Raw genomic sequence first — 26,787 nt, forward strand, 5'->3', positions numbered from 1 at the left:
GCTTAGTCTTAGTCCTCCTAGCCAAACTCTACTCAACTTCCTCATCCGCACTACCATCTCTGCCACCACTGCAACCACAACAACCATTAACCAAGTCATTTCCGCCACAACTGACACTCCTTCGCTATAATAAGGATAATTATGGCACCAGCATGTTTTTGAACTTTTGTAATTGAGTAATATAATAGGGACCAACAAGTGTTATATGTATCTGTTATAGATAGTAATGCTTAATCAGAAGTAAAACTCAATCTCGTATGAGTTGTTCTCAGCTATTAGTTCCACCAGTTAGACAGCTCCCAAGTCCCACCTAGTCGTTCGGGCAGTTTATAACTTTGATCTTATTTGAGCTGTTGTTAGCAATCAGCTTGTCATCTAGGTAGCTCTCAGCTTGTCAGTTGTCACTTAGGCAGATCTCATCTCGTCACAAAGAGAGCTCCCAACTCCTCACTTCGAGAGCTCTCAGCTCATTACTTGGACATGTTCGAATTATCTTGTTTGAGTAGTTCTCAGCCCTCAGTTCATCAAACGTACATGAAGAGTTATAGTTGCTGTATAGTTAGGTTATTTCTCATTACGTACCTAGGTTAATATTGTAACCGTATATAAGGCAAAGTCCTCACGGCATTATGAACAAGAAAACATTTTATATATCTTAAGGGTTTTGACAGGAATGAATGCTGGCTATGGTGATTCAGGATTTGGGCGCGCTAGCACTTAGGGTACAATTGGACATGGTCTTCTTTAAACGGGCATAACTTATGTTTCGCTTCTAATTATCTTGTTTGGGAAGGTCTTCAACTAGTGAAAAACGTCTTATGGTGGTCTGACATTGTCCTAAAAACTCACTTTTCTTCATTTGTGCTCGTATTTTCCTAAAACCTGTGAAATTTCCTTGAACTAGAAAAAACTATGAAAATGCCTTGAAAGCATTAAAAATGTGGTAATCACATTTAAAAGTAAACATTGGAAAAACATAGCTAAAATAGGTGGAAATAAAGTGTTAACAGGGGATCAAATCAAGAATTAATTGGAACACAGAACAGCGAGTTAAATGCATTATATTTAACAATACATTGAAAACAACAGATCTCTTGTTTTTTATCTTGTTCGTATTCTTCTGAAATATGGAAAGACTTAGTCTAACGTCTTTTCACTATCAACTACTTTAATCTTAAGCCATCTCCTCTTAAAATGAGGGATGGATAAAACGAGGGATAGAAATGGTCTTATCATCCAAGAATTTTTCCCCAAGGCCACAATTGGGATTTTAATCACTTTTAATTTTCGGATGGAATTCTATCTACTACGACAAAAAAAAAAAAAAGAGAGTCTTGTCATTACATAACTACGTAATAAACTAGTACCACCTTCATTTCTGCAAACATTCGAACTTTGACCCTTTCATCGGTCCTCTCATCTCGGTGCAAATACCAAGTCTCAATGTCAAACTCCTCTCTTCTCTCTTACAGCCTAATATAGAACAATGTTATTAAAATATTGCAGCTCCACTCAAGATCTAACAACCCCTCATCGTCAAGTCTCCTATATTAACATTCGAACTCCTCAGTGATTTCGTCTCATAATAAAAATAAAAAAGGACAACAAAGAAAAGAAAACACTTGTCCAGAAAACATCAAGACACCCAAACAATGTCTTCAAATATTTTTGGGTGGGTGCCTATCTTGTCCGTGGTGGCCATACAACTCCTTGTACGCAGCGTTTCTTCCCAAAACGTTACCAATGACTATTTGCACCACCAATGCAACAACACCCAAAGGATATACAAACCAGGGAGTACATATGAGAAGAATCTTAACCAAGTCATCCGTAACATCTCTCACGTCCATCTTCGCTACGGTTACACCTACAGCTCTAATGTTGAAGCTTACGAAGTTAGTAAGGATCCCAACATTGTCTTCGTTTTGCTCCAGTGCCGCGGTGACTCTTACGGGTCCAAGTGCCACTCCTGCCTCCACACAGCCCTCTCTGGGGTAACTTTCACTTCAATATATTATAAGTCACATATTTCCATGCATTTATGAATGCACGTCCAATCTTGCAGATAAATATTAACAATTATTCTAATGTGATTTAACTGATAAACCTCATAACACAATTGAAGATTATTCCATGCAATGTTGTTATTGATCAGTGTTTATATAATTGCATATATATGGCAGCTTCGTGAGAGATGTCCGGGAAAGAGAGGAGCAATAATATGGTACGACCAGTGTGTTTTGGAGATTTCTACTGTCAATACCGATGGGAGGATCCGTTACGACAGCTTTTTCAATATGACCAACCAAAAGAATGTGAGCAGCGATCCGGATCGGTTTAAAAATAAAAGGAGGGATCTTTTCCACAAGCTATTGCTGGGAGCCACCAAGGATAGAAGTGAAAGCAACGATTCGTACGCTGTGGGGGAGACGAGAATAGGGAAAAATAAGATGTATGCAATGGTGCAGTGTGCGCTACACTTAACGCCGAACGGTTGCCATGTGTGTCTAGAATGGATTACCGGAACGTATGTAAGGTTCTACTTCGACCATAGACAAGGAGGGAGAGTTTTGGGTAGGAGTTGTAGCTTAAGGTATGAGCTTTACCCTTTTCTAAGAAGGTAAAAAAAGTTTAAGATTTGGCTCCATTTCTCTCTACCTCTCACTGTCTCTCCTAATATATACAGTTCAGTTCGATATCTGTTTAAATTATAGTGCAATGGGCGAATCAAAAATGTTCTCCTTTTACGTTTGCATGTCTGTTTTTTCTCTTTTCTTATAAAAGAAATATAAAACACACAGGAGAAACTGTATTTATGGTATGGAGACTTCTTTTAACATTTCTTTACGGAAAAATTCTTGGGTTCTTTACGTCGTATGCGTGTTTTCTGCTGTTATTAATTAGCTTCTATGTGATAATTACACTCCACGGTTATTATAGATCGCGGACATTATGTTGTTGACATCGTCGGATTTTATGAATGTCTTATGCATCATGCATGCAAATACGTAAGTAGCCCACAACATTGACACACTTTAAGAAAGACGAGCAAATTAACCCAAAACCCAAACTAAGTCACACATAGTAAAAAGATCACGTCATTTTGAATTGGGGAAAAAATGAAAATAGGGGTCTTTGGTTAGTGAGAAGAGAAAAGCGGAGTTTCCATTTGTAAACGACGTCGAAGATTACGATTCTTTTGCTATGTTGTCTTAACAAAATCGAAGATAAGCAAAACGACGTTGTTTGCTCACCCCGATGCCCAGACATAGCTACTTTGTAGTCTGACTCATTACTGTTAAATAGTTAATTAAGAACGTTTTGGAAGATATTAAAATCTGCTAATTTCACAAAACTTATGTTGAAAAATTAAACTTTTAGTAGGTTTATGTTGGTAAATAGATGGTATCATAGGTTGGATACGTATAAAAAAAGCTGCATAGTTAACAACTCTCATCCTCAAGCTTCCACAATTAATTAAATAAAAAGGTTATCTTAGCAATCATCACATTCCTTTTATCTGTATAAATACATGTTGAGTAGTATCTGTCCATTTGGATATTAACTATTATCATCTTCACTTTCCCATCTAATTAATCCAAAAATTTTAGTGTTCCAACTTCCAACAAATATCATTCTCTGTATTCCAAAGCACCAAATGTTAATGATTTCTCCAGTCTTTCGATACTTGCAATTTTTTAAAGAAAAATTCGCTCTAGCTAACCCTAAACGTAAAATCCACTAACTGAAAAAAAGAACCCTAAAATTTATTTCTGCCTTTAGAACCAAAGTTTAAAAAGAAACTGCAGAAATTCTAACTAGATAATTTGGGAACACGAGAAAAATATTTACATAGCCCGCGTACAGTCGAACCAGTTAAATTAAGAGATGTCCGTGATATTTTGGCTATGCTTTTATTTCGACCAAAGAAAGTTTCTGCATTCGACAACATAACTGATATATACGCCATGTCATACGGCTTCCACACTCCGGTAATAGTTTTTTTTTTTTTTATTGCACGCTGAGCAAAGAACTGGGTTGAGGCCAGTTCGGGGTAACCTGTGCACGGAGAAGTCGACGGGGAAGATATTCGCCTGCAAGTCGATCTCGAAGAAGAAACTGGTGACTGAAGCTGATAAAGAGGATATGAGGAGAGAGATTCAGATCATGCAACATCTGAGTGAACACCCTAACATTGTTGAGTTTAAAGGAGCTTATGAAGACGAGAAAGCTGTGAAATTGGTGATGGAGCTTTGTGCTGGTGGCGAATTGTTCGATAGGATTCTAGCAAAGGGACATTACAGTGAGAGAGCAGCTGCGTCTGTTTGTAGACAGAATGTGAATGTTGTCAACATTTGTGTTTCATGGGTGTGATGCATAGAGACTTAAAGCCTGAGAATTTCTTGTTATCTAGCAAAGATGACAAGGCTCTTATCAAAGCCACCGATTTCGGTTTATCCATCTTTATCCAAGAAGGTATACATTATTACATCTTTTGTTGAGAATTGATGAAAGGAAGAGATTGTTGTTGAATGAGTCATGCTCATGCATGATGGGTTTGTTTTTGCAGGGAGAGTGCATAAAGATATAGTTCGGAGTGCATATTATGTTGCTCCTGAAGTTTTGAAGCGTATGGTAAAGAAATTGATATATGGAGTGCTGGAGTTATACTCTACATTCTACTTAAGCAGTGTACCTCCATTTTGGGCTGGTAATCCGACTTGTATTGTAGCAGCACCTTTGATATTTTTATAAAGAAAAACAGAGAGCTTTCTCTCAAACCCTATCGTGTCTTCTAGCTCTGTTAGCTTGAACTCACACCTCTCGAATTCTGATCCTGTTGATCACGAATTCAACTCGTTTACTGTTATATCCGATGCAACATTTATCTGTCTTTTTTTAGTTTCATATTATATATCTGAGAAGAGTGTAGTTGGTGTTGTTTGAGTTGGGACGTTACTAGTTCTCAAATGTTCAGTTTATCTCACAGAAATCAAACTTTTTCATTTGTTCAGTTTATCTCACAGAAATCAAACTTTTTCATTTGTTCAGTATATTGGGTCCATATGCATGAGGAGAAATCTGAAGTTCTGAAATCAAAAGCTTAATCAAAATTATTCTATTATAATAATTTTCAAAATCAAATTTTTAACTTAAAGACCCTAATTTTAGATACTACCAATGGACCCATAAAATTGTTAAGTTGCTTAAGAAGTTGTTACCTTCACTTTTATTCAAAATTTACAATTAATTTTTTTTAAGCAACTTAGTTATCACACCACCAATGGAGATGCCAGAATCTAAAGATCAAAAGCATTGACCAGAAGCTACATCCACATCCATTCAATACTTTAGGCGTTGCTAGTTAATCATGGATTTTACAAGAATATAAATCCAAGCACATTCTACTACTCTCTATGTTCCTTATTAATCCATTTTCTATATAAAAAAAAAAAAATTGTTTCAAAAGGATGTATTTTCAATTTATCTCTGCCCTTTTTATTAGTTATTAATTCGCAATAGCAAATTCAAAGACTAAATACTATTTGGTTTAGAGTTATAGAAAACTTTAAATGGATGATGCATGTACAATCAACTTTTCAGTATTTTCTTAATATGTGTAAAATATCTAAAAAAAAATAGATTAACTAGGAAGAGAGAGAGTATTATTTAGTTGATTATAAACTATGCATTAACATCTTGTGATATTCGCCAAATTCATATACTCCCTCCGTTTCAAGATATAAGATGTTTTAGAGAAGTTTTTTGTTTCGTAATATAGGATGTTTTCAAGTTTCGATGCAACTTTTAGATTAGTTTAGAATTTTATATTATGCAGTATTGTTTCTGATTGGTTGAACTTGTTAAAAGTAAATACTTCTTAATCTACGTGCTTTAGTTAAAACATCTTATATTTTGAAATGGAGGGAGTATATACGTACAAACACTACAAGAAAAACGCTTATTAATAGCACATGATTAACGCTATAATAGATGTTTGACGGCATTTTCATAAACGTAATGTTCTCGACAGCTATCTTAGGTCTGACATATACTATAGCGTTTTTTATTGTATGTTATGATAGGTTCCGTCTACCATTGCATTTTTTATTACGCTATAATATAGTAAATTCTTCCATAGCTTTAATATTTTTTCATTGTCCGTAAATATATAGCAGGATTTTGTGTGCTGTAATAAGTTATGTTATGGCATAATTGTTTTCTGCTATATTGGTATTTATTGCAGTACTGTGTATGCTATTATATGTGCTTTCATGACTGTTATATTTTGTTGTTAAAGATTTAGTACTTTTTATGGCATTATTATGAATGCTATTGAAAGTGGACAATATTGAACCAAAAAGCCTGTTTGTTTTCTGAATTCATTCATTCATTCAACCAAAAACATTCAACCAAAAGCATTCAACATAATGTCACGGTCAATCCAAAACACACAACATACCAAGCTACTAAAGTACTTCATGTTTAACACATGATGACTTTGTCTTCTAGCCATGCAATAGATGTTCCTAATGCATCTTCCATACTCTCTATTTCTGAACATGGCCTCCAAACTGCAGCATTGTTCACCTTCACAATATCTACCCAAACTCTAACTGCATTTTTCCCCAAGGGAACAAAGTGGACAGTTTGGTCAGGGTTGTTTGAAGCCCAGCGTCCTTCGGCAACAACCCGCTTCAATCCTGTTACATCCATCAGCTTGCACTTCTGATTTTCTTTAACAACTATAGGTGGATTGTGTCGCTGCAAAATACAAGTTATTACTAAAGGTCATAGAGTAAACTATATCAGTTTCAGATCATCTAAAACAAAGAAAAATTACCTCAGATCTCCTAACTGGGGATTTTGCCGGTTGTTTATTTGTCTTCATAGGAGATTTATGTGAACGGACATCTGAAACAGTTGCATGAGAATTTACACCTTCGTCTTGATCAATTGCGGGTAGAAGTATGCATCTGAGGTATTTTCAAATACAACTGCATGAGTCGGCCATGCAACAAAAGACATATCCACTAAGTATTTTGTTTCGATTGTAGGCCTCCATAGAAATGTATCAGGTTGTAATACGACATCCACAAATACTTTAACAACATGTGGTCCGAGAAGAAGTCCATTCACCAATGTTTTTGGATCTTGAGATTGCCAACGACCTTCATCAACCACCTCATCCTTTTTAGACAAATGCAAGAGTTTGCATTTGTTCGATGGGTTTGTGGTTGGGCTCTGTCAAACACATGCATACAACATCCTCATTTTGATAAGCAAAAAAAGGAAAAATGCAAAGGTAATCAAACTTATTAAGTATAACTAATGTTCTTAGACATATGAGACTATACCTTAGGCGCAATGTCATCATCCGTTTCAATCCCCTGATCCAAAATAACACATTTATGGTCAGGCCATGCTACTAGTAACCCAACAGCTTGCTCAATGTTGAACACATTAATTGCAGGTCTCCATAGATACGCATATGGTTTGATAGCCGTTTCAACCAAAACTTTAACATGATTAGGGCCTAAGGGGATGTCATTAACAAAGTCAGTTAGATCTGTTGAAAGAACAAGACCCTCAGCAACATTTTCATCAGTACCAGCCCAATCAACCAACACACACTTTGGTTGGGATTTTCTTTAGTTAACAGTCTACAAAAAAAAATTATCAGATTCATGAGTCGGATGCAGAAAAGTTTGAAATACAATGTAAAATCCTCTCGAAGTACTTACTCTTGCAGTTGAGTTCTCACCGACTTCAGGCTCGTGTTTCTGTAATGTGTTTTAATGATTAAAGTAGGTATTGAAATAAACGAATATATGTTAGTCCTAGTTGTAAGTGTAAAATTTTTGCGTACTTTTTTTTTAATTTCGGCAATCTCCTCACGTAGTTCTTTTACTGTTTATAGCAATAGAACTTGTTTCTCTTGCTTTTCAGCCATAGTCTTGTTCTTAACTTGGAAACAAGCTAACTTGGACATACTCATGCCTCTCCCCATTGCCTTTAGCCTCCCAGGATTATCAGTGCCTAGTAGTTGTGAAAGGAGATCATCTTTAGGATTTGTTGAATTCGATTGAGGTTGAGTATCAACTAGTTCAGATGCTTTTCTCTATAAAGACATAAAACAAATTGAAAACATACGACATGTAGTAAATCCAAAATGCATAAATCATTTAAATAAAACTCGACAACTTACAAACTTTGCCGCTGCATTTGTATTCACGGGTGTACCATCTTTCTTGGTACGCGACTTGACCCACACCTTTAGTCTTGTGACTTCAGATGGATCTGAGCTTTCCTCTTTCTATGTATCAAACGAATAGGGTGTTATGAATAATAATATAAGCAATATTGTAAATGTTATTAAAAACTTACCATTTCTTCAGCGAGTCTAACCATCCCTTTACGGCTACAAGTATGAGGAATCTACATGCTCCTTCGTTTCTTATATTGATCACTCACGACCTACCATAAGATTGTTAATAGTCTACTATGTAATTAATATATGTTAACACGAGGTAATACCTTAAAGGCTTGACTTGTTTTGAATTTGACAAATTTGCGCCATTTTGTTGGAGAAATATTTTTTGGGCGCAGATTCATCCTTTGTTGGTTTGTCTGAGCTGTATTATTAATCTTTTGAACAATTCGTGCTTTATATGCTCTCCATAAACATCCCATTTGCTTTAGCAATGCAAACTTTTGATAGTCCTCACTGACATCGAACCTTGCCTGCATTCATTTAAAAACATCCCATTTCATAGACATGGAGTTTTTAAGATAAATATAATAACGAGTTAAAAATATAACGACAACGATACCTGAATTGATTTCCATAAAACTGTTCTCAGTTCTTCACTTACTTTTCTCCAATCTTCAATAATGATAGGTACATGCTCTCTTACCAATGTACCTAAGTATGATGACAGCTTAACCGACGCCCGACCATAAGGCTCTCCCATTTCAGTGAATTGAACATGTTCCCGAGTATTGGGATCCTTAGCTATGTTTTCATCCTTGTTGGTCCTCTCTGTTTTTTCTTAGGCCTACAATCATGCTCTCCAGATAATTCAACCTCACCTTCAGGTTCTTCCTCATTCAATCCCGTAGCAACCTGTTCGTCAGGTTGTTCCTCGTTCACTTCATGATCTGGTCCTTCCATATGTTGTGATTGCAGATCTGTCTGTCCATCTGGTTCTAAACTTTTAGGTTCCACAGTACAAACAAACTCTGGCTCGTCATTGTCCACAACCGGCTTCTTTTTTCCTCTTGTCTTCTTATTTGGGGCCATATTAATTCACCTGAAATGACAATGAACACGCTGAATTAAAGCATATACTTAAAGCATATAAAACAGACCAAGCATATAGAATTAAAGTATAGACTTAAAGCATATAAAACAGACCAAGTATATAAAATTAAAGCATAGACTTAAAGCATATAAAACAGACCAAGCATAGAATTAAAGCATAGACTTAAAGCATATATAAATCATAAATTTCATCACTCCAATGATGCTTCTTTGCTTCACCCAGAGTCCCTGAAGTAACTTCTCCACGATGATACCAATCTTTTTGTAGCTTGTAAACCTCATCCATTCCTCTTGTTACAATATGGCTGACTACTTCACTGATATCATGACGATCTACATTACGACAGTCGATGCATGGACATACTATGACGTTTGTTTCTCCTAATGCCGCAGACACAGAGCGAACAAAACTCCAAGCACCTCTCTCATACGCAGGATCAGCTCTTTATTTCAGAATATTAAAAACCCAAATTATGTCTAAAACTATAAAGTCTCACAATCAAACCAAACTATAAAATTAAACTCCATACCTGCACAAATGTACCCATGCCTTGTCCACCATTTTATGTTCTTACCTTAGTAAAACATTTAATACAACAATTCAAACCAATATAGCTAAGACAAATCACCGAATATAAAGCTGTGTTTAACAAAACAAACAACTAAGCATATAGTTCATATGCAAGACCAGACAAACGCAGAGTCACAACAGTGTACTACTTGAGAGAATAATAATTCAACCACCAAATAAAAGAGGGAAAGCCACAATATTGTACTGACTTGTCGTGTGAATACAATTACCAAAAGAGTAGCTTGAATCCCCTGAAAACAATCGACAATACAACTAAAATCGTAAATATCCAAACTTTCAAAACCAATACTTGTGTATTTTCCAATCTCCAATCTTGCTAAAACTCGAAAACCCTCAAAATCAAAACATTCACATCAAAACCCTAAAAATCGAAACTTTCAAACATTTAGAGAACACATAAATAACTCAAAATAACATTCGATTAAGGGGCGACATTCGATTGAGAGATTTCATACCTTCGATTGGAGTCTCAGTCCCAAAATCAATTGATACTTTGAGTGGTTTAGACGGCCTTAGTCTCAAAATCGATGGATACTGTGAGTGATTTAGAAGGACGAAATTGAAAAAGTGGCTGTGAGAAAGAGAATCGCAGATTTGACGAGCTAAGTGAAAAGGGGGAAATGTTTAGGTTTTGAGAAAAGGGAGAAATGTCTAAGTGTTCGCGGGTTTCTAATTTTTAGCCTCCCGCTTGTCCGATTTCTATCACCGCGTTTAGAAAATGTCATTATATGATAATCAAAATCAACCATAGCAGTTACGAAAACCGTGTTATCCTTATGTGCTATTAATAAGCGTTTTTCTTGTAGTGAAAGAGGAACATGCATTACTTGCATATTACGAATTCAGCTGCAACTACCCTATTAATGTCTAAAAGATTCTTTAAATTTTAACTAAAGCTACATCGTTTGAATTTTTTAAAATAATATAATAAATTCAAGTAAAATAAAATTTAGAGATGACATAAAAGAAGTCTATAGCAATCAAATTGCTTTAGAACTTCAAATAAATAGAACTAGTCTTGGGGTTAACAAAAGGGTAACGCTCAAACCGAAAGTTACAGCTCCTACCCAAAACTCTTGCACCGCTTTCAAACCTACTGGTTTATTTTCATAGCAATCTTCAAAATGCTTAATATTATATACCATACACTCCTCACAAGCCTTAGCATTTAAGTCACGCGTACACTGAACCATTACATACAGTTTCTTGTTCCCGAACGTCTTCTCTCCTGCCGCAAATAGTGCCGGCTGGTCCACATTTTTAAAGAATTTATTTCTTTTAGTGACGGCTATACTTGTCAGGTTCTCGAGGAGAGTCAAAAATTCCAAAACAGAATCACCGGTATGACTTTTCGCGTTCGGCCTTGCCCTTGCGGTATTATAACATACACTATCATCGTAATTGATCCGCCCTGCGGTACTGATCGAAGAAAACTGGAAAAGACAATGATCGTACCATATTATTGCCCCCTTATCTCTCGGACATCTCTTAATAAGCTGTTATTTACATTTTGCATATCAACACCACAATCAGTATCAACATTGCACAAACTAATTAGCATATAAGATAGTTTTTCTTAACGTGCATCTGTGTGTGCACGTAGTTACCTCAGACTGGGCAGTGGCAAAGCAGGAGCGGCACTGAGGCCCGTAAATGTCTCCACGGCACTGAAAGGTGAAGTAGACCCTTTCAGGATCAGAACGAATTTCATGAAGATCGGTATAGTCCATATAGACGAAACCACCACGAAAAGCTTCTGTATCTTTGGACAATTCTTGAATGCCTGAATGGAATATTTTATCGTAGTAGCTTCCTGGCTTGTATTTCCCTTGATTGGCTGAGCATTTGTGGTCCAGGTACGCATTGGTCATTTTCATGGACGAAACTCTATGGATAAGGAGCAGCTGAGTAGCCACCACGACCAAGGTAGGTACTAAAATGAAGAGTACATTGTTTTGGAATGAAGGGTACATTGTTTCGTAATTTTCTTTTTTTCTAACTGGTGATGGTTTAGCGTTGAGGTGGTGGCGCTTATGAATGGATATAAGTTATTTAGTTTACAATTTTACAGATAAATTAAGTTTCTAATAGAAATAAATGTATATATATAGAGAGAGAGTTTGTTATTAACAGGAAAGAGAAGTTGGTATTTCTGGCCACAAGTGGGCAGAAGAAAAGGTAAAAGTTCAAAGGCGTGACTGATGAGCTCAAATCTTTACAATCACACGATTCTAAGGTGACGACGACCTAAAATGCAGGAGGTCATGTAAAATTCTTTTTTTTCCGGGTCAAACATGATCAGATTCAAGTTTCATTTCACAACTGACATATCAAATATGACAAGTATTGGGAGTGGTTTTTACCAAAAAAAAAAAAAAAAAGTATTGGGAGTGGATGGTTGCCCATCTAGCATATCGTTAGGAAGAGTAATTAATTATAATGCTATTATTGTCCTTTTAAAAGTATTACGAACATGTTATTGCATATCTTTGAAAAATAATTCTTTTTTTTTAATAATAAAATATTGATACATAATTATCATCAGTCATATATTTTGCATATATTTTTGGATTTCACAATTTGGATATGTATAATTACCAAATCTTAAATTTTGCAGTATCATAATGTATAATTTCTTCATTACATACAGTTTCTTGCTCTCAAGAGTTCAGGAGGACGAAAAGAACTAGGCGAAGATGTAACACCCCCGTTTCAGAATTAATATAGTGGAAGTATAAAGAAATGTTTAAAAGAATTGGTTTGATGATCTATGTCAAAAAAATGTAATTATATTTTTGGTCAAAGTTTCTTAGAAGTTTCAAGATGGGTGATGTCCTGTGAATTAATTGTTGAAATGGTGTGAGTGAAAACAAAACACTGAGAAAGATCACATGGTAATTTGTAGAGTCGGTAAACAAGTCTTTAAAACTTCTCATATGTAGCAAATCGACTCTAAGATATAGGTGGGACCATGGACCGAGAGTGGATGTTAGGACCCACTAAAAAAGGTGGTGTTCGGAGCGTTACAAATGGTATCAGAGCCGACCTTAAACGATTATGGATTCAAAAGGCTCACACCGTAAGAGGTGACGGTTTTGGTACGCAACTGGTTTCAGAATAATATAGTGATGCATACAAAGAGTTTTAAATGAATTATTTAAATCATCTATGTCACCAAAATGTAATTACGTTTTCGGTCATACTAATTTTTTTATAATTTAATATATTGATTTCCAACATAAAATTTAAAAATTATTTTAATATGATACCGTAAAATTGTAGCGATCGTTTGATTGTGTTATGGATTTGGATACGGTTGAAGGTGTTCAAATTGGCGAGTGCTCTATGGACACTAATGGCCACGCTCGAGAATCTATAAATGGGAACATTGCTGAAAGTGAATGGCGTCCTTGGAGGGGACTGTGCATGTTGTTTATACATTATTTATTTTATTTTTTGTGGGTATATATAGATGTTCAAGTGGTTTGAGAGATAACTAGGTGTCTTTTAAATAGTGATGATCCTGGTAATTTATTTATGTTTAGTTATGATATGATTCTCTCAAATAATTGGCACCTTCGAGTTGGTAGATAGAGACACATTGATTCTAAAGACGATGAAGCCTCAAGAATAAGGATGATGGAACGAATTGTCGCACAAAAGTTGTGGAAAAGTTCTTGATATACCGGTTTGATCTTTCAGTCTCGCACCAAAAAGATCGGATCTATCAGCCTCGTACCAAAAAGATCGGTTTTAATTGATGAAATCACACCAAGCAATCGGTTTTGTTCACAAAGAACTGAAGAGAATCACTCTCAAAGAAAGAAAAAGTTTTGATAAAAAGTTGGATGTTTATTTCATTGCTCTTACATGAGTTTATAAAGATATAAGAAACTTGGTTACAAAGCCGAGTATTAATTATTCTTGAAACTAGAAGAAAATAAAGATAGTAAGTTGAATAAAGACCCAACTATTTGGTGCATGTTTTTCTTCCCCCAAAGTCTCTTAATCTTTATTTTCGGCACTCCTCTTTGATCACAAAATAAAGTGATTATTTTTGGCTTTTTTGGACTTGAATAGGCTCAAAGTGGGCTGGACTTGATAGACATCATACCCAATATAACTTCTCATGCTCTATTTGGCCAAAAGCTCTTGTATTAGCCCATTAAGTGCCTCCTAAATCTTTTATCTCTTTGACTCCTTGATCCAATTTGCTGATGAGAAACAACATCAACTTTATCATTTCTTCACCTTGGGCTTAGTAGAAAACACTCCTGATTGCCGTACATAATTCTGGAAGCTCGTAAACCAATTGGACCTAAAACTCTTCAAGTGTAGAACTAGATTCACCTCCTTTGGCAAATGGGGAGTAACTTTGTGGTTTGTTGGTAAAATCTTGTGTTCTTGGGCTTGTTGGAAACATAAGAGATCAATTGACATCCTCCAACTGATTTTGTGTCGAAATTGATGCTGAGTTTGGTATGTGTAACACGATCTTTTGCTTAGACGCGAAACTGTGATTGAGACAGATCCACTAACTTGAAATATCCATATCTTTCAAGTATGAACTGATTTTAATGTCATTCTAATTCTCAGTGATTCTAGGATGGATCAAGATACCAGAACAGTTTGTTTTATAGCTTGAACCCTTCTTGCTTGGTCGGAATCCTCCATTGAATGCTCGTAGGTCCAAATCGCGTAGCAATGAGTTCACCTGATTTGTAAAATGAATAACTCTTTCATCTGAACTCTGATTAGACTGATTCCACTTCGAGATATGTTCTAGATGCGGTAAGAATGTATCCTAAATGGTTTGTTGACTGGAAAAATTGATCTTTTACTTCGTTCGTGTTGAACAAGACTCAAGAGTATTCTTAGATGGTCTCATGATCATATCAAGTTAGTAGTGTTCTAATAATGTTTTTTCTCGTTTCATGATATTTATTGCTCTAGCGTAATATGTAGCTAAGAAAAAGTTACTCTGCTTTTATGTAGGTCTTAAGGCAGCTGGCGCACCTGATATGTGTCGTCATACCGTAGTTTGGTTATCCTTTGAGTAGCAAGCATTGAGGGGTTGTCTGTTGCTTCCTTTGAAAAAGATGATGGGTTTGCCTTACTTTCCTTGAGATGAATGAATAGTTTGAACTTAAAAACCCCACTTTTTAAGATGTTCTTTTTTTTGTCTTTGGGGATTATTATATTGATGTTGTCTCTCTATATGTAGGAGTTTCTGAGGGATGTGATGCAGTTTTTGCTAATACGAGAACGACTAGCCGGCTTGTTCCTCCTAGCAGAGTTTCTAGACGCTGTTATTAACTAAAAACGGCTTGAACTGTTCAACTTGTATAGAGAGGTTAGTTAAGCAATGATTTTGAATTTGGTCAACCCAGGCTGCCATCATTAATTACTTTTGGTGATCTAAAAACTATAGTCATTGCAGGTTGGGATCAACTGGAGGGGACATAATTTCTCAAAGATGCGGAACCACACTCGCAAACAAACACATATGATATGACAGGATTCTGCGAAAACGGAATATGTCTGCCCAAATTGTAACGTCTCTAATTATAGGAAAGGAAGAAGACCTCTAATGGTGGCTTGCTTGTCCCTTAGCATCACGTTTCTTCTTTTGTTCTACTTTTGCTTTGATTAACCAATGATTGATTGATTGATTCCTCCTCTGGTATTTCATGAGTTTTTCGCAATGCAAGTGTTTTTTTCTTTCCATAATCGTCATGATAGTTGATGAAACTCTAAAAGTTCTAAATGACAGATTAACCAACAAAAGGAATATGTATGAGAATGAAAAGAAACAGTTGTGGACAGAATTTAAAAGTTGAAATGAATCTGTTTTCAACTATTAAGACTATAATTTTTGCCTAAAACTAAACTGTACTTGTTTATATTCTCTGTTTTAATCAGTTTGGTATAATATATAGAGATTTAATTATGAAATGCCATTAATACGATAGTTAAAGTTGAACAAGAAAAAACACTAGAAATGAGAACTAAAGACTAGGCCAAAATTCAAAAGCTTTATCATCAAAGTGTTGGTAATGGTGCTAGTACACAAAAACATGTAAATGCTAAATAAGCGAGAAAGTAAAACCCGGAATGGAAGACTTTTTCAACGAATCTAAATCTTGATGTTGAAGTAATCGGGGTCAAGATGATGCAGCCTCACGTATCCGTCTTCACCTCCACTAGAGAAACTGCAAAATACATTTCACAAACTCAGTCACAAAGCCATCAAAGATACACAAACTCATCATGTGAAGATTGTATAAATCAATCAATAAAAACCAATGTTGTTAGTTTTTACCTCCTCCCATCAGGATTGAATGCCAAAGCATTTATAGGTCCAAAATGACCTTTGACACCACCAATTTCCTCTTGCAGAATCTATATATATACACCATGCCAAACACAAAATGGATACACAGTCACAAATCTCGTTTCGAGGTTACAAGTAAAAAACACTCTTATTGTAAACACTAACCTTGTCGTAAAACTTAGCTTCAAACTTTCCCGCACGATGATCAGTGGTAGTCACAGCTGATGCATCTTGACCACCTCCAAGCACGACCTAAGAGAGAGTAGAAGCGTTCAGAAAGAATAACATCAAGACTTGTTGATATTTAGAACCGAATTTGAATGAATTTGCAGAAGCATTATTAGTTCATACATGGTTGAGAAGTGGAGACATGGTGACAGCGTTTACAGGCACCACTGTTGAGTAAGTCTTAATAAGAGTCAGTGTTCTCATGTCCCACAGCTGAAAGCATCAACAAAAAGAACACTCTGTCAGAAGATTTCTCTTTATATGTAAAGAGCACAATTGTTGAAAGAGAGAAAGGAACACATGCCTTGGCAGTTTTGTCAAGTGAACCAGTAATGAAGTGAGAATCATCAGCTGCTTTAGCGAGTGATGTAATGGGCTTCTTGTGACCCACTTCCCCATCTGATTCCTTGAGCAATTTCCCAGTCTAGCAACAAAGACACATAAGTTTTAAAAGCTAATAACAACTTTTAAAAAAGTGATTTTGATACACAAAAAACCACTTATGAATTTACCTCAGAATCCCAGATCCTAATAACGGCATCTTCACCACCACTAACAATAGTTTGGTTGAGGGGACCCCAAACAGCTCTGTTGATCCTCTTCCTTCCCTCAGGACTTTGAAGAACAAGCACAGAGTCAGCAACCTCTACATACACAGAGCATTGCATCATCATCAAACAAAAAAAAAAGACATAGGCTAAAAAAAAAGTAGAATTGAGCAACTTACGGTCTTGGGGATCTTCAGCAATGCGTTTCACATGAATAGCAGAGGTACGTTCCATGAAGGGATCAGTGGTAATGACAGCAAGATGATCTCCAACAGAGAAATCCACAGACCTGGTCGGAGAACCAAACTTGAATGTGAACAATTCTTGTCCAGATTGCACATCCCACAGCTTAGCAGTCTGATCAGCACTACCAGTGATCAATCTTGACGAGTCTCCTAAATAAATCACCAAACCAAATCATTCATCAGTAACCATTCATTCAAACCCTAACCCTAAACTAAGAAGGATTGTAACTAAAGGGAAACATTGAATCTACTCATCCACCTCGAATACTATTATATGAATCAATTATCAGGAAAAAGATGAGAGACGCTTACTGGAGACATCACAGCACCAAACAGCACCATTGTGGCCACGGTAGGTTCCGAGGCGTTCGCCATTATCGGCATACCAGAGGGTAGGAGTGTGATCCTTGGCGCAGGAGAAAAGAAGATCTCCATCTCTGTTGTACCTGAGGAACGTCAATGGACGTTCATGTCCCTTCATCAAGATCGGCCTCATCTTCGAATCAAAAATCAATAGATTACAGTGGAAGACGGCGAAGACGGACGAGAGAAAGAGAAAGAGAAAGAGAAAGAGCAAACCCTTAAGGGCATCAAACTTTTTTTTGTCGACCAATTTTCCAATTAAAATGAAAAGCCAAAACGAGGCCTTACAAGTGATGATGGGCCGAAGCCCAAATTCCCAACATTTGTAGCTTTTATTACAAATTTATACATGTTTTTTGACAAACATTCTGATGTTGTGTTTCTGGTTTGTCTTAGTTAATTTTTATTATATAAGATCTTCACTTCAATAATATTTCGAATAGACTATGTGTTCCTAGTATTGTTTTTATAATTACTAGATGAATATCCGCGGGCTTATCACTTACCGTTTTTTTAAACAGTTTTGCTAATAATTTCTTATGTACAATTTATTTTAGCTTTTCTTTAATTGTAGAAAACTTGAAAAATATAATTTGACAGTTCATTGTTTTAATAATTCACATATTTTTTTTCATTTTGTAATTGACTTATTGTATACATGCATAAACAATTTTATTTTGAGAGATTTAAACATTCTACAATTCTTGTCTAAAATTTCAAAAGAAAATATAGCTTGATCTAAGGAGGCATATTTGGTAACAAAGAGTTTTTTGGTTGAATAAATTTTACATTCATTAAAAAGAAAAGCTTATCTATTTAGATATATTCATACTTAAGGTTCTCAATTAAATACTATGAATCACTAAAATTTTCTGTTATCAAGAATTGCAGCTTGGCTAACTCTTAATAGATATAATTAAAATTGACATCTTCCTTTCATGTTAGCTCTTCAATTTTTGAATATAACTCTAATTTGGTTTTTAATAAGAATTTCATTCAGTTTTTTTTTTAACAACTTCTAAATATTATAATATAAAAATCAACAGTCATGAATTTATTCAACTATCTTCCTCTTTGTCTCTTTATTTTCCTAAACCAACATTATACAGTTTTATTCAACTATCTTCTATTTGACAGTGAACAAAACCCCAATCTTCTTTATATATAAAAATTTATTTCTTTAGGGACAAACTTATATGACTTTTTCTACAATATTAACCAATATATCTATCACTTCTGCAACTCTTCAAACTATTGACAAAATTGTAACATCTAAACCATATGCCCATACATTCATGGTTTACGCCAAGAGGAAGAAGTGGCGCTTTGATTCACTCCCAATGTCCTTTTGACTTTTGGTGATACATCTATTCTCTTGGGACATGCTCTAAGTTTCTCTAAATTTCTTATGTAACTATTAAAACTATTTGTGATATAAAAAAAAATGAAAAATGTTTCATATTCCTTTAAGTTTATTTAGATCTGTTTGCTTTTATTGAGGATGGATAAACAGGTGGCACTATCTCCACTGCTGATGTGTCACTCAAATGAAGAGAGTTGGCCATCTTTCATAATATATATTTTAGGTCAGAATATATTAGTAAACTTTTAAGAATTTAGATTTCTTACATATATTTTGAACTTTCTAAAAATCCATTAAAAGATTAATTATCCATTTTGAACTACGATCAATTGGTCTCTCTAATTAGGCACTGAATCCATGTTCATTGTGAGGAATGTTTTGGTTGCCGGTGTACATTCATTCTCCTCTCAGAAGCTATTTGTAGGACAAGGTGGTCATCATGGTGATGACATAGCTCGTGCCCAATTTCTAACATTGTTCTGATTAATGAGGTTATGGACAAAGATCAAAGGTTTGGTGATGACATAGCTCTCGTGCCCAGTTTCTAACATTGGAATCTAATTGAAATATAAGCGGCATTGCACCAATAAAGCTAGCTAGGCCTCACTCATTCTCAAGCAGTTAAGTTTATCTAATTCTGGTTTGACAACATACACATTTTCTGAAGTAACATAGGGACAAAACTAGAGATCTGTTGATTCAAAATAATACTAGAAAGCTAGGGTTTGTGAGTCTCTCGATCCTCTAGATGCTTTTGCAATAGCTTTTGGGTTTGTGGATACTCTTCATAGTGATTTATATGAACTTCTTTAAATCTTTTGATTAATCAATTTATTAATAAATGAATAAAATAGGAGGACTAAGAAAACTATTTATGATAAAATATAAAATCCTAAAACTTAGAATATTTTAGAATTGAGGCTCTTTACAAGAGTGAATATGGAAAGACAATTTAAGATGTCTAAACAAGTAGTTATAATAAATAAATTAAAAAAAAAAAAGTTAATAATAATAATAAATATTTGGATAATTTCAAATATTTTGCTGCATCACTTTGGGATTTAGAATCATTAGGAAACAGAAGAACAAAGTCTGTCTTGTCTTCTTTCTTTGGAAGGATCTTAAATACTTGTCAAGAAAGAGATGATTACTTTCTTCTCAAGCAAATCAAGTAACTTCTTGAGCTTCTTGGTCAATGCAACATAGTCTTAGAGAATCTTTAACTTTCTCAAGTTACACTAGTACCCTCCTCTTCAAATGGGCAACTTTGTTTTCTTTTTTGCTTTTATCACTTTCACAAGCTCGTAAAACAGAGCACCTCGTGTTCCTCGTACCCAATCCTTCTCTCTCTGCAACAGGTCCACTACACACACTGAAAATAGCACCATTTTTTTCCCGCCAAAAAACAAAAGCTGCTTCTTACAACTAAACTACTCTTCTCCTCCTCCTCCTCTATGTTCTGGTTCACACATCACCACATACAGAGTTAAAAGATGAACAGCTCCTCGAAGGTGATAATGGCAGCTACAATGGTAATGGTAGTAAGCTTAGTCATGGTTTTAAGTTTAGTATTAGTACTTCTAGCTGAACTCTACTGCTCTCTCTTACTCCGCCGCCGTCGCCACAACTCTCTCAGCCTCCCCATCACTACTACGGTCTCTAACGCCGGCGGCGCAACAACCACCACAACTCTCAACCAAGTCATCTCCACCACAAGTAACGAACCTTCACCGTCACCATCTAACATCGATTCTTTATCCAATCCTCTCTACACAGGCGTTCTTCAAACTCCAAACAAAACCCATTTTCACCATGAACCATCTTTACAAGCTTCTCTTGAGCTGATTCAAGAAACCACGGCTTCTTCTGTTGAAAACTTCATCTACATATCAAACCCAATTTACTCAAACGAAGCTACAAGTAAACAAACCACACCGTTTGAAACACCTCAGTCTTCACCGTCACGGCTTGAAGATGATGAAGACGACGACGATATAACCGAAGAAGATTCAACACCAACATTGTCTCCAATGAAGGATCTGCCTGAAAAGGCATGCTCTGTTTCACTAAAAGATGTTGAAACTTCTCCTAGTGGTGATGAATCCAACAGTAAGAACAAGAACAATGGTAAGTCGTCTTCGTCGTCTGGTTCGCCGTATACTTCACCGTCGTGGTAGGGTTTTTATCGTAATTCTTTTTAGGATTTTGTTTGATTTTTTTGTCTTTTTACATTTTAATTTTGTTTTGTTTTGTTTGGAGTGTTCTTGGAATGTGTATGTTTTGTGGACATATGGCTCGATGACCAAAGCCACGCTTGCTTTCACATAGTTTCCTACATCTGTCGTTTTCTGTGTTCTGATTCTCTAGTATAAAAAGCTGTTTTACACCAAAAATAAGTTCTATAATAATAATAGCTCAAAAGTTAAATTAAAGTTACAAACTTTAGCCAATTGTTTGATTTGCGCAAAAAAAAAGAGAGCCAATTATTAAATTTTATACACTTCAATTCGTCTTATTGACTACCTCCTTGGTTAATGTAAACTGCACATAACTCTGATGTTATTTATGGGGAAAATGTTTAAAATACAGTTGCAAAATATTGCAAGATCAACTTACATAACTCTGATCTATAATTTACCATGGTCATTATATATTTACATTTAGGAGTCTTTGTCATGCATAATTCGTAACCATGTAAGCCCTTCACTTCAGCTGCATTAAACTAGAGTTTCGTCGATTTATTATTGTCTGGTGAATGACACAACCAAACCAAACCCTGATTACACATTCTGGAAGCGTCAAGATCGCCTTCTCTATAGTGCTCTCTTGGGTGCTATGAATACCTCTGTTCAACCGTTGGTGTCCTGAGCCACCACTATTGCTGAAGCATGGGCGACGCTTGCTGATACATTCGCCAAAGCCAGTCGCATCCATTTTAAACAAATCAAAGACCAGATCAAGATCTGGACGAAAGGTAACAAATCTATTGATGAATATGTATGTGGTTTAACTGTCCGCTTTGATGAGCTTGCTATACTTGGAAAGCCGATTGATCATGAGGATCAAATTGAGAAGATTCTTGCTGGTCTTCTTGATGATTACAAGTCGGTGGTTGATCAGATCGAAAGCAAAGATTCCCCACCCACCATCACCGAAGTTCATGAACGTCTCTGCAATCGTGAAGTAACACTTTGCGCTGCTGCCACCTCTACTCCATTTCCGACCTCTGCTAATGTTGCTCAGTACAACCGTCGAGGTGACTATAACAACAACAATACCTACAACTCTCGCACCAGCACTCGTTCATCGCCATCATTGTCCCGCTTCAACAACAACAACTGGCAAGGCAATGGCAACAAAAACAATTCCACCCGCTCATTCCGGCCATATCTCGGCAAGTGTCAGATCTGACACACACAAGGACACAGTGCACGCCGCTGTCCATAGCTCCACTCCGTTCAAGCCTCTCCTCCCCAACGCTACAACAGCATATTCACTCCATGGCAGCCATGCACAAACATGGTGGCTAACATGTCCTCTACGACGATTTTGGATAGTGGTGCCACTCACCACATCACATCTGACCTCAACAACCTTACCATTCACCAACCGTATAATGGTGGTGATTGATAAACTCAAATTAATCCCTGGAGCTACTCTCTCAAACAAGAGATCATTGTAGTACTAAGGGGTCGAATTCCTCAGAGACTCAAGATCAAACACAATGGATTATAGAGTTTTATGAATTACGCTAAATAAGATAATTTGAATTAAAAAGGCAATGCAAAATATTAAATTAAACTGTTGTGAAATCAGAAAATCAAAAGATTAAGCCTAGGGAATTTCTCAGGAAATTATGAAATATTAAATCAGATAAAATAATTAAGGTTTAAGCAATTAAAAATCAGATATAGAACTCTAAACTTTTGGTAAAATAAATCAGTTATCACTGCAATTATTATCTTGATTTAAAACCAGAAAATCCAAATATCTTTGTTAAATTCTAAGTTAAAAATCAACTTTAAGAACAAGTTTAGATAAGTTCACAAAATTACTAAATCAAATTTCTTTGCAGAAAGTAATTTTGCTCATCAATAGTTTAATCAGGAAAACAATTATATTCTCATATCAATTTATTTCCCTATGATAACAATTCTAGGTGATCAATCAAGAATTATTGTGAAGAACAACCAAGGATGAAGATCATAAAAGATTAAGAACCCTAAAAATAACAGATCTAATAAATCATAAAATCTCTATGAAAAACCCTAAATCTAACAAACAAATTACTCAAACATGTTTAATGAAGAACAAATCATAATTTCTGAATAATAAGTAATAGATATCAAAGTAAGAAAGGAGTTTAGAAATTCTTCTCTCTACAAAGGAGTTCAGATCTATCTCCCAAAAGCTCTCAATATCTCTAAAAAACTGCTAGAAAATCACTTAAGGGTTTGTAAAACCTAAAAATACTATTTATATGTCCTAAAACACGTCAGGAACTTGTGTTGCAAATATGGAAAACTTCGAGTAATTTTGTAAAACTTCCAAAACTTGGCTTCTCTCGCAGACAAAACAGGGTGTCGACCGACACCAAGGTGGTGTCGATCAACACCATCACTCTTCATCGATTCCAAATTCGTTTCCTTCGGATTAGTGCTCCAAAATGATCCAAATTACTCCACTTTGCTCCATCCATGCCAAAATCCTAGAAAACCTGTAAAGACTCAAAAACATCCTAGAAAACAAATCAAAAGAATCTAAAAGACTCCTTATATCATGGTTAAAAACCACAAAAACCTTAGATGCATGAGGTCTGCCAAGGATGGGAGGAACAGGACCAGGGCGGGATTTAGGGATGGGTTTGCTTCTTTTATGTCCTGCACAATCATCAACAGAAGAAACAAGCGCTCTACGATAATCTCGTGGCTAGGTTAATTGCGAAACAGTTTTTGTATCTTTGAAGGACTTATTGATGATAAGAGGAGGTTTGGGTAAAGAAGATACAAACCTTGGCCTTACCTGAGGAATCTGGAGTGTGGAGTGGTGAGGTTGCTGCTTGGGAACAACTTTCTGACTTGAAGCATAGAGGATGTCTTGTGAGCTCTCAGTTCTGGTCAAGTGTGGGCTCGGTCGTGGAGGGGTGTCGACCGACACTGATGGTGTGTCGATCGACACTGAGCCTGATGCTCGTGTATTTGCTTCTTTGTAGCTTATCTTAGCAATCTTCTCAACATAAAATGTTTGTCCATCAATGGTAGGAGCTCTCCTCAACTTATCCATCTCAAAATTCATAACCAAACCTTCTACATTCAGTGCTATGTGTCCCTTCTGCACATCTATGACAGAACCAGCTGTAGCCAAGAAAGATCTTCCTAAGATGAGAGGATCTTTAGGCTCTTTATCATACTTCAGCACCAAAAAGTCAGTAGGAATCATGAAGTTTCCAATCTTAATTGGAATATCCTCTAAAACACCTTCATGAACTCTTTGTGATCTATCAACTAAGATAAGAGATATCTGAGTTGGCTTAAATTCTGTCATCCCATGTTTCACAGTAACAGAATATAGCATCAAGTTGATACTAGAACCAAGATCACAAAGTGAGTGAGCAAACCGTTCTGCAGAGATATAACAATCAAGTACAAAGCTTCCAGTATCTGGTAATTTCTCAGCAGTCTTACACTGTAGTATTGCACTCACTTCCTTAAAGACAACCACCTCTTGCTTCTTCTCTTTCTTTTTCTGTGAGGGCTGGTTCAGCAGAATCGCACTGACATCCTTAGTTAGCAAAGCACCTTCCTCAGGGCTCAAACCATTTGATACCATTCTCTTCACGTAGCGCTTAAGTGGTGGTGAAACCTTTACTGCATCAATCAAAGACATCTCTATCATCACCTTATCCATCATAGCCTTGCATCTAGCTTCCTCCATCTCCTGCTTAGACTTTCTTGGCTTAGTAAAAGGAATCTTCGGCTTGTACACCCTCTCAGCAGCTGGAACCTGAGATTTTGCAGTTTCGGGTTTGGTCTAAGATGAGTGTCGACCGACACCCAGGTGGTGTCGATCGACACCATCATCTGGAGCCGACAAAATTGTCGATTTCTCTTACGTTTCTGCAGGAACAATTTCACCATCATCTTCATCTCTCAGTGATATGGCATTACAAGCATGTTGGGGGTTTGTCTCAGTTCTTCCAGGGAGAAAACCCTCTTGCCTTTTAACAGACCCAACAGTTTGTGCCACTTGACTCTCCAGCTTTTTAACATGAACATTCAGTGCATCAATCCTTCCAGTAAGCTCTGTGTAGACATTATCAATCTTCCCATTGAATGTCACAGTCAAATTCTCCTGACCTTGCAAAAGTTGCTCTAGCATAGCTTCCATCTTACTCTCAGAAGAATTCTGGGGAGGAGGAGACTGATAAGATGAGTTCCCATAGGTTCTTGTATAATTGTTGTTCTGTTGCTGCTTCTGATAATCTGGCTTGGGAGTGTAGCCTGAAGAGTTCTCACTGTAAGGTCTGTTGCCTTGCTGATCACTGAATCTCTGACCTTGATACCCAGCTCCATACACATAGTTGACATTCTCCTCTGTATTCTTTGGCTCTGGCTCAAATGTCTCAACCTCAGCAGCAAATTGGACTGACTTCTTACCCACAAGTAGATTATGCACTGAATCTAGCTTAGCATCAACAGAAGCTAACTGGTTTGAATCAAATCCTCCATGCAATCTCTTCCTTTCAGCATCAGCTCTCTTAGTACTATTGATGGAAGCCAAATTCTCAATCAAAGCTTCAGCATCTTCTGGAAATCTTGTTTTGAAATTCCCATGACTTGCAGCATCCAAAGCTAACTAATACTCCCAATCAATCCCTCAGAAAAAGATACTCAGCAGTTGCACTCTTGAAAAGCCATGGTGTGGACAGTCTCTCTGATATGCCTTGAATCTCACCCAAGCTTCCTTGAAAGCTTCATCAGGTCTTTGTTTGAAGGAGGACAGCTTGACTCTCAGCTCATCAGACATAGCATCATCATAGAAGTAGTTAAGGAAATCCACTTTAATTTGTTGCCAAGATGTCAAAGAACCGGGTGGCAACTGCTTCAACCATTGAGATGCTTCTCTTGCAAGTGAATATGGAAAAAGCTTGCAGTAGATGTAGTCTTCAGTCACTCCATTAGCTTTGATACTAGTTAAAAGGTCTTCAAAGTGCTCAATGTGATCCAGAGGTTTCTCATGGGGCAGGTTAGAGAAAGGTCTTTGTCCAACTAGCTAGAAGTAAGCAGGCTTAAGCTCAAAATCATTCCTGGGGAATGGAGGAGGAACAATTGCAGAGCGATTCTCATACATCAGATCAGCCTGGTTGAAGTCAGCAATGGTCCTGATCAAGTTCCGGTTCTGTTCCTGTCTTTGAACTGGGTTATTTACGTGGTTTGCAGTTCCACATCCGTCTGCTGGAAGTGGGTGTCGATCGACATCCAGGTGGCGTCGGTCGACACCATCGGCTTGCTCATCTCCGACAACGATTTCAGCAATTACATTGCCCTCAACATCAATCTTTTGGCCCTGCTCATTGCGCAAGTGGCCCTCTTGATCCCTCAAAGCACCATCCTCATCACGAATCATAATGACTGTGTTAACCATCGTCAACGATTTGGCTGCTTTTCGGTTTTCACGCTCAAGTTTTCCCAACTCTTGATTTGTAAGCTTCACAGTAGGACTAGTCTTGTTGCTCCTTGTGTTAGGCTTATTAGGCATGTACCTGAAACACCGAAGAGAAGAAAAACAA

At 36.5% G+C, this 26,787-nt stretch overlaps 3 protein-coding genes, 1 non-coding gene and 2 pseudogenes across 5 annotated transcripts; 3 read left to right on the forward strand and 3 right to left on the reverse strand.

The window, feature by feature from the left end:
- Nucleotides 1–1,540: 1,540 nt before the first annotated feature.
- On the forward strand, nt 1,541–2,821 carry LOC104780168 (putative cysteine-rich repeat secretory protein 13). The gene is made up of 2 exons (XM_010504655.2): nt 1,541–1,994; nt 2,184–2,821. The coding sequence occupies exons 1-2, from the start codon at nt 1,653–1,655 to the stop codon at nt 2,622–2,624; spliced, it is 783 nt and encodes a 260-aa protein (XP_010502957.1). The 5' UTR covers nt 1,541–1,652; the 3' UTR covers nt 2,625–2,821.
- A 3,665-nt stretch (nt 2,822–6,486) lies between these two features.
- LOC147945595 (uncharacterized) lies at nt 6,487–9,304 on the reverse strand (annotated as a pseudogene).
- Nucleotides 9,305–10,873: 1,569 nt separating this feature from the next.
- Nucleotides 10,874–11,989, reverse strand: LOC104780169 (putative cysteine-rich repeat secretory protein 14; annotated as a pseudogene). Its single transcript, XR_015596131.1, has 2 exons — nt 11,525–11,989; nt 10,874–11,413 (listed from the first exon to the last, which is right to left on the reverse strand). The product of XR_015596131.1 is annotated as a putative cysteine-rich repeat secretory protein 14 (transcript).
- A 3,944-nt stretch (nt 11,990–15,933) lies between these two features.
- LOC104780170 (eukaryotic translation initiation factor 3 subunit I) lies at nt 15,934–17,886 on the reverse strand. Its single transcript, XM_010504657.2, has 8 exons — nt 17,585–17,886; nt 17,207–17,422; nt 16,992–17,125; nt 16,784–16,903; nt 16,603–16,692; nt 16,417–16,503; nt 16,240–16,319; nt 15,934–16,129 (listed from the first exon to the last, which is right to left on the reverse strand). The coding sequence occupies exons 1-8, from the start codon at nt 17,766–17,768 to the stop codon at nt 16,054–16,056; spliced, it is 987 nt and encodes a 328-aa protein (XP_010502959.1). The 5' UTR covers nt 17,769–17,886; the 3' UTR covers nt 15,934–16,053.
- Nucleotides 17,887–20,049: 2,163 nt separating this feature from the next.
- LOC104780171 (uncharacterized) lies at nt 20,050–21,391 on the forward strand. Its single transcript, XM_010504658.3, has one exon. The coding sequence runs from the start codon at nt 20,492–20,494 to the stop codon at nt 21,173–21,175; it is 684 nt and encodes a 227-aa protein (XP_010502960.2). The 5' UTR covers nt 20,050–20,491; the 3' UTR covers nt 21,176–21,391.
- A 4,517-nt stretch (nt 21,392–25,908) lies between these two features.
- Nucleotides 25,909–26,015, forward strand: LOC147945596 (small nucleolar RNA R71). The gene has a single exon (XR_015597919.1). It is a non-coding gene; the product is annotated as a small nucleolar RNA R71 (small nucleolar RNA).
- Nucleotides 26,016–26,787: the final 772 nt, after the last annotated feature.

The sequence above is a fragment of the Camelina sativa genome, chromosome 4 (assembly GCF_030686135.1).
Source record: "Camelina sativa cultivar CO46 ecotype springtype chromosome 4, ASM3068613v1".
NCBI classification, from domain to species: domain Eukaryota; kingdom Viridiplantae; phylum Streptophyta; class Magnoliopsida; order Brassicales; family Brassicaceae; genus Camelina; species Camelina sativa.

Coding starts and splice junctions, on each gene's coding strand:
- LOC104780168 (XM_010504655.2), top strand. CDS start 1,653: ATGTCTTCAAATATTTTTGGGTGGGTGCCTATCTTGTCCGTGGTGGCC. Junction 1,995..2,183: donor TCCACACAGCCCTCTCTGGG/GTAACTTTCACT, acceptor TATATATGGCAG/CTTCGTGAGAGATGTCCGGG.
- LOC104780170 (XM_010504657.2), bottom strand. CDS start 17,768: ATGAGGCCGATCTTGATGAAGGGACATGAACGTCCATTGACGTTCCTC. Junction 17,423..17,584: donor TTGGTGCTGTGATGTCTCCA/GTAAGCGTCTCT, acceptor TGATTTATTTAG/GAGACTCGTCAAGATTGATC. Junction 16,130..16,239: donor TTCAATCCTGATGGGAGGAG/GTAAAAACTAAC, acceptor TGTATTTTGCAG/TTTCTCTAGTGGAGGTGAAG.
- LOC104780171 (XM_010504658.3), top strand. CDS start 20,492: ATGAACAGCTCCTCGAAGGTGATAATGGCAGCTACAATGGTAATGGTA.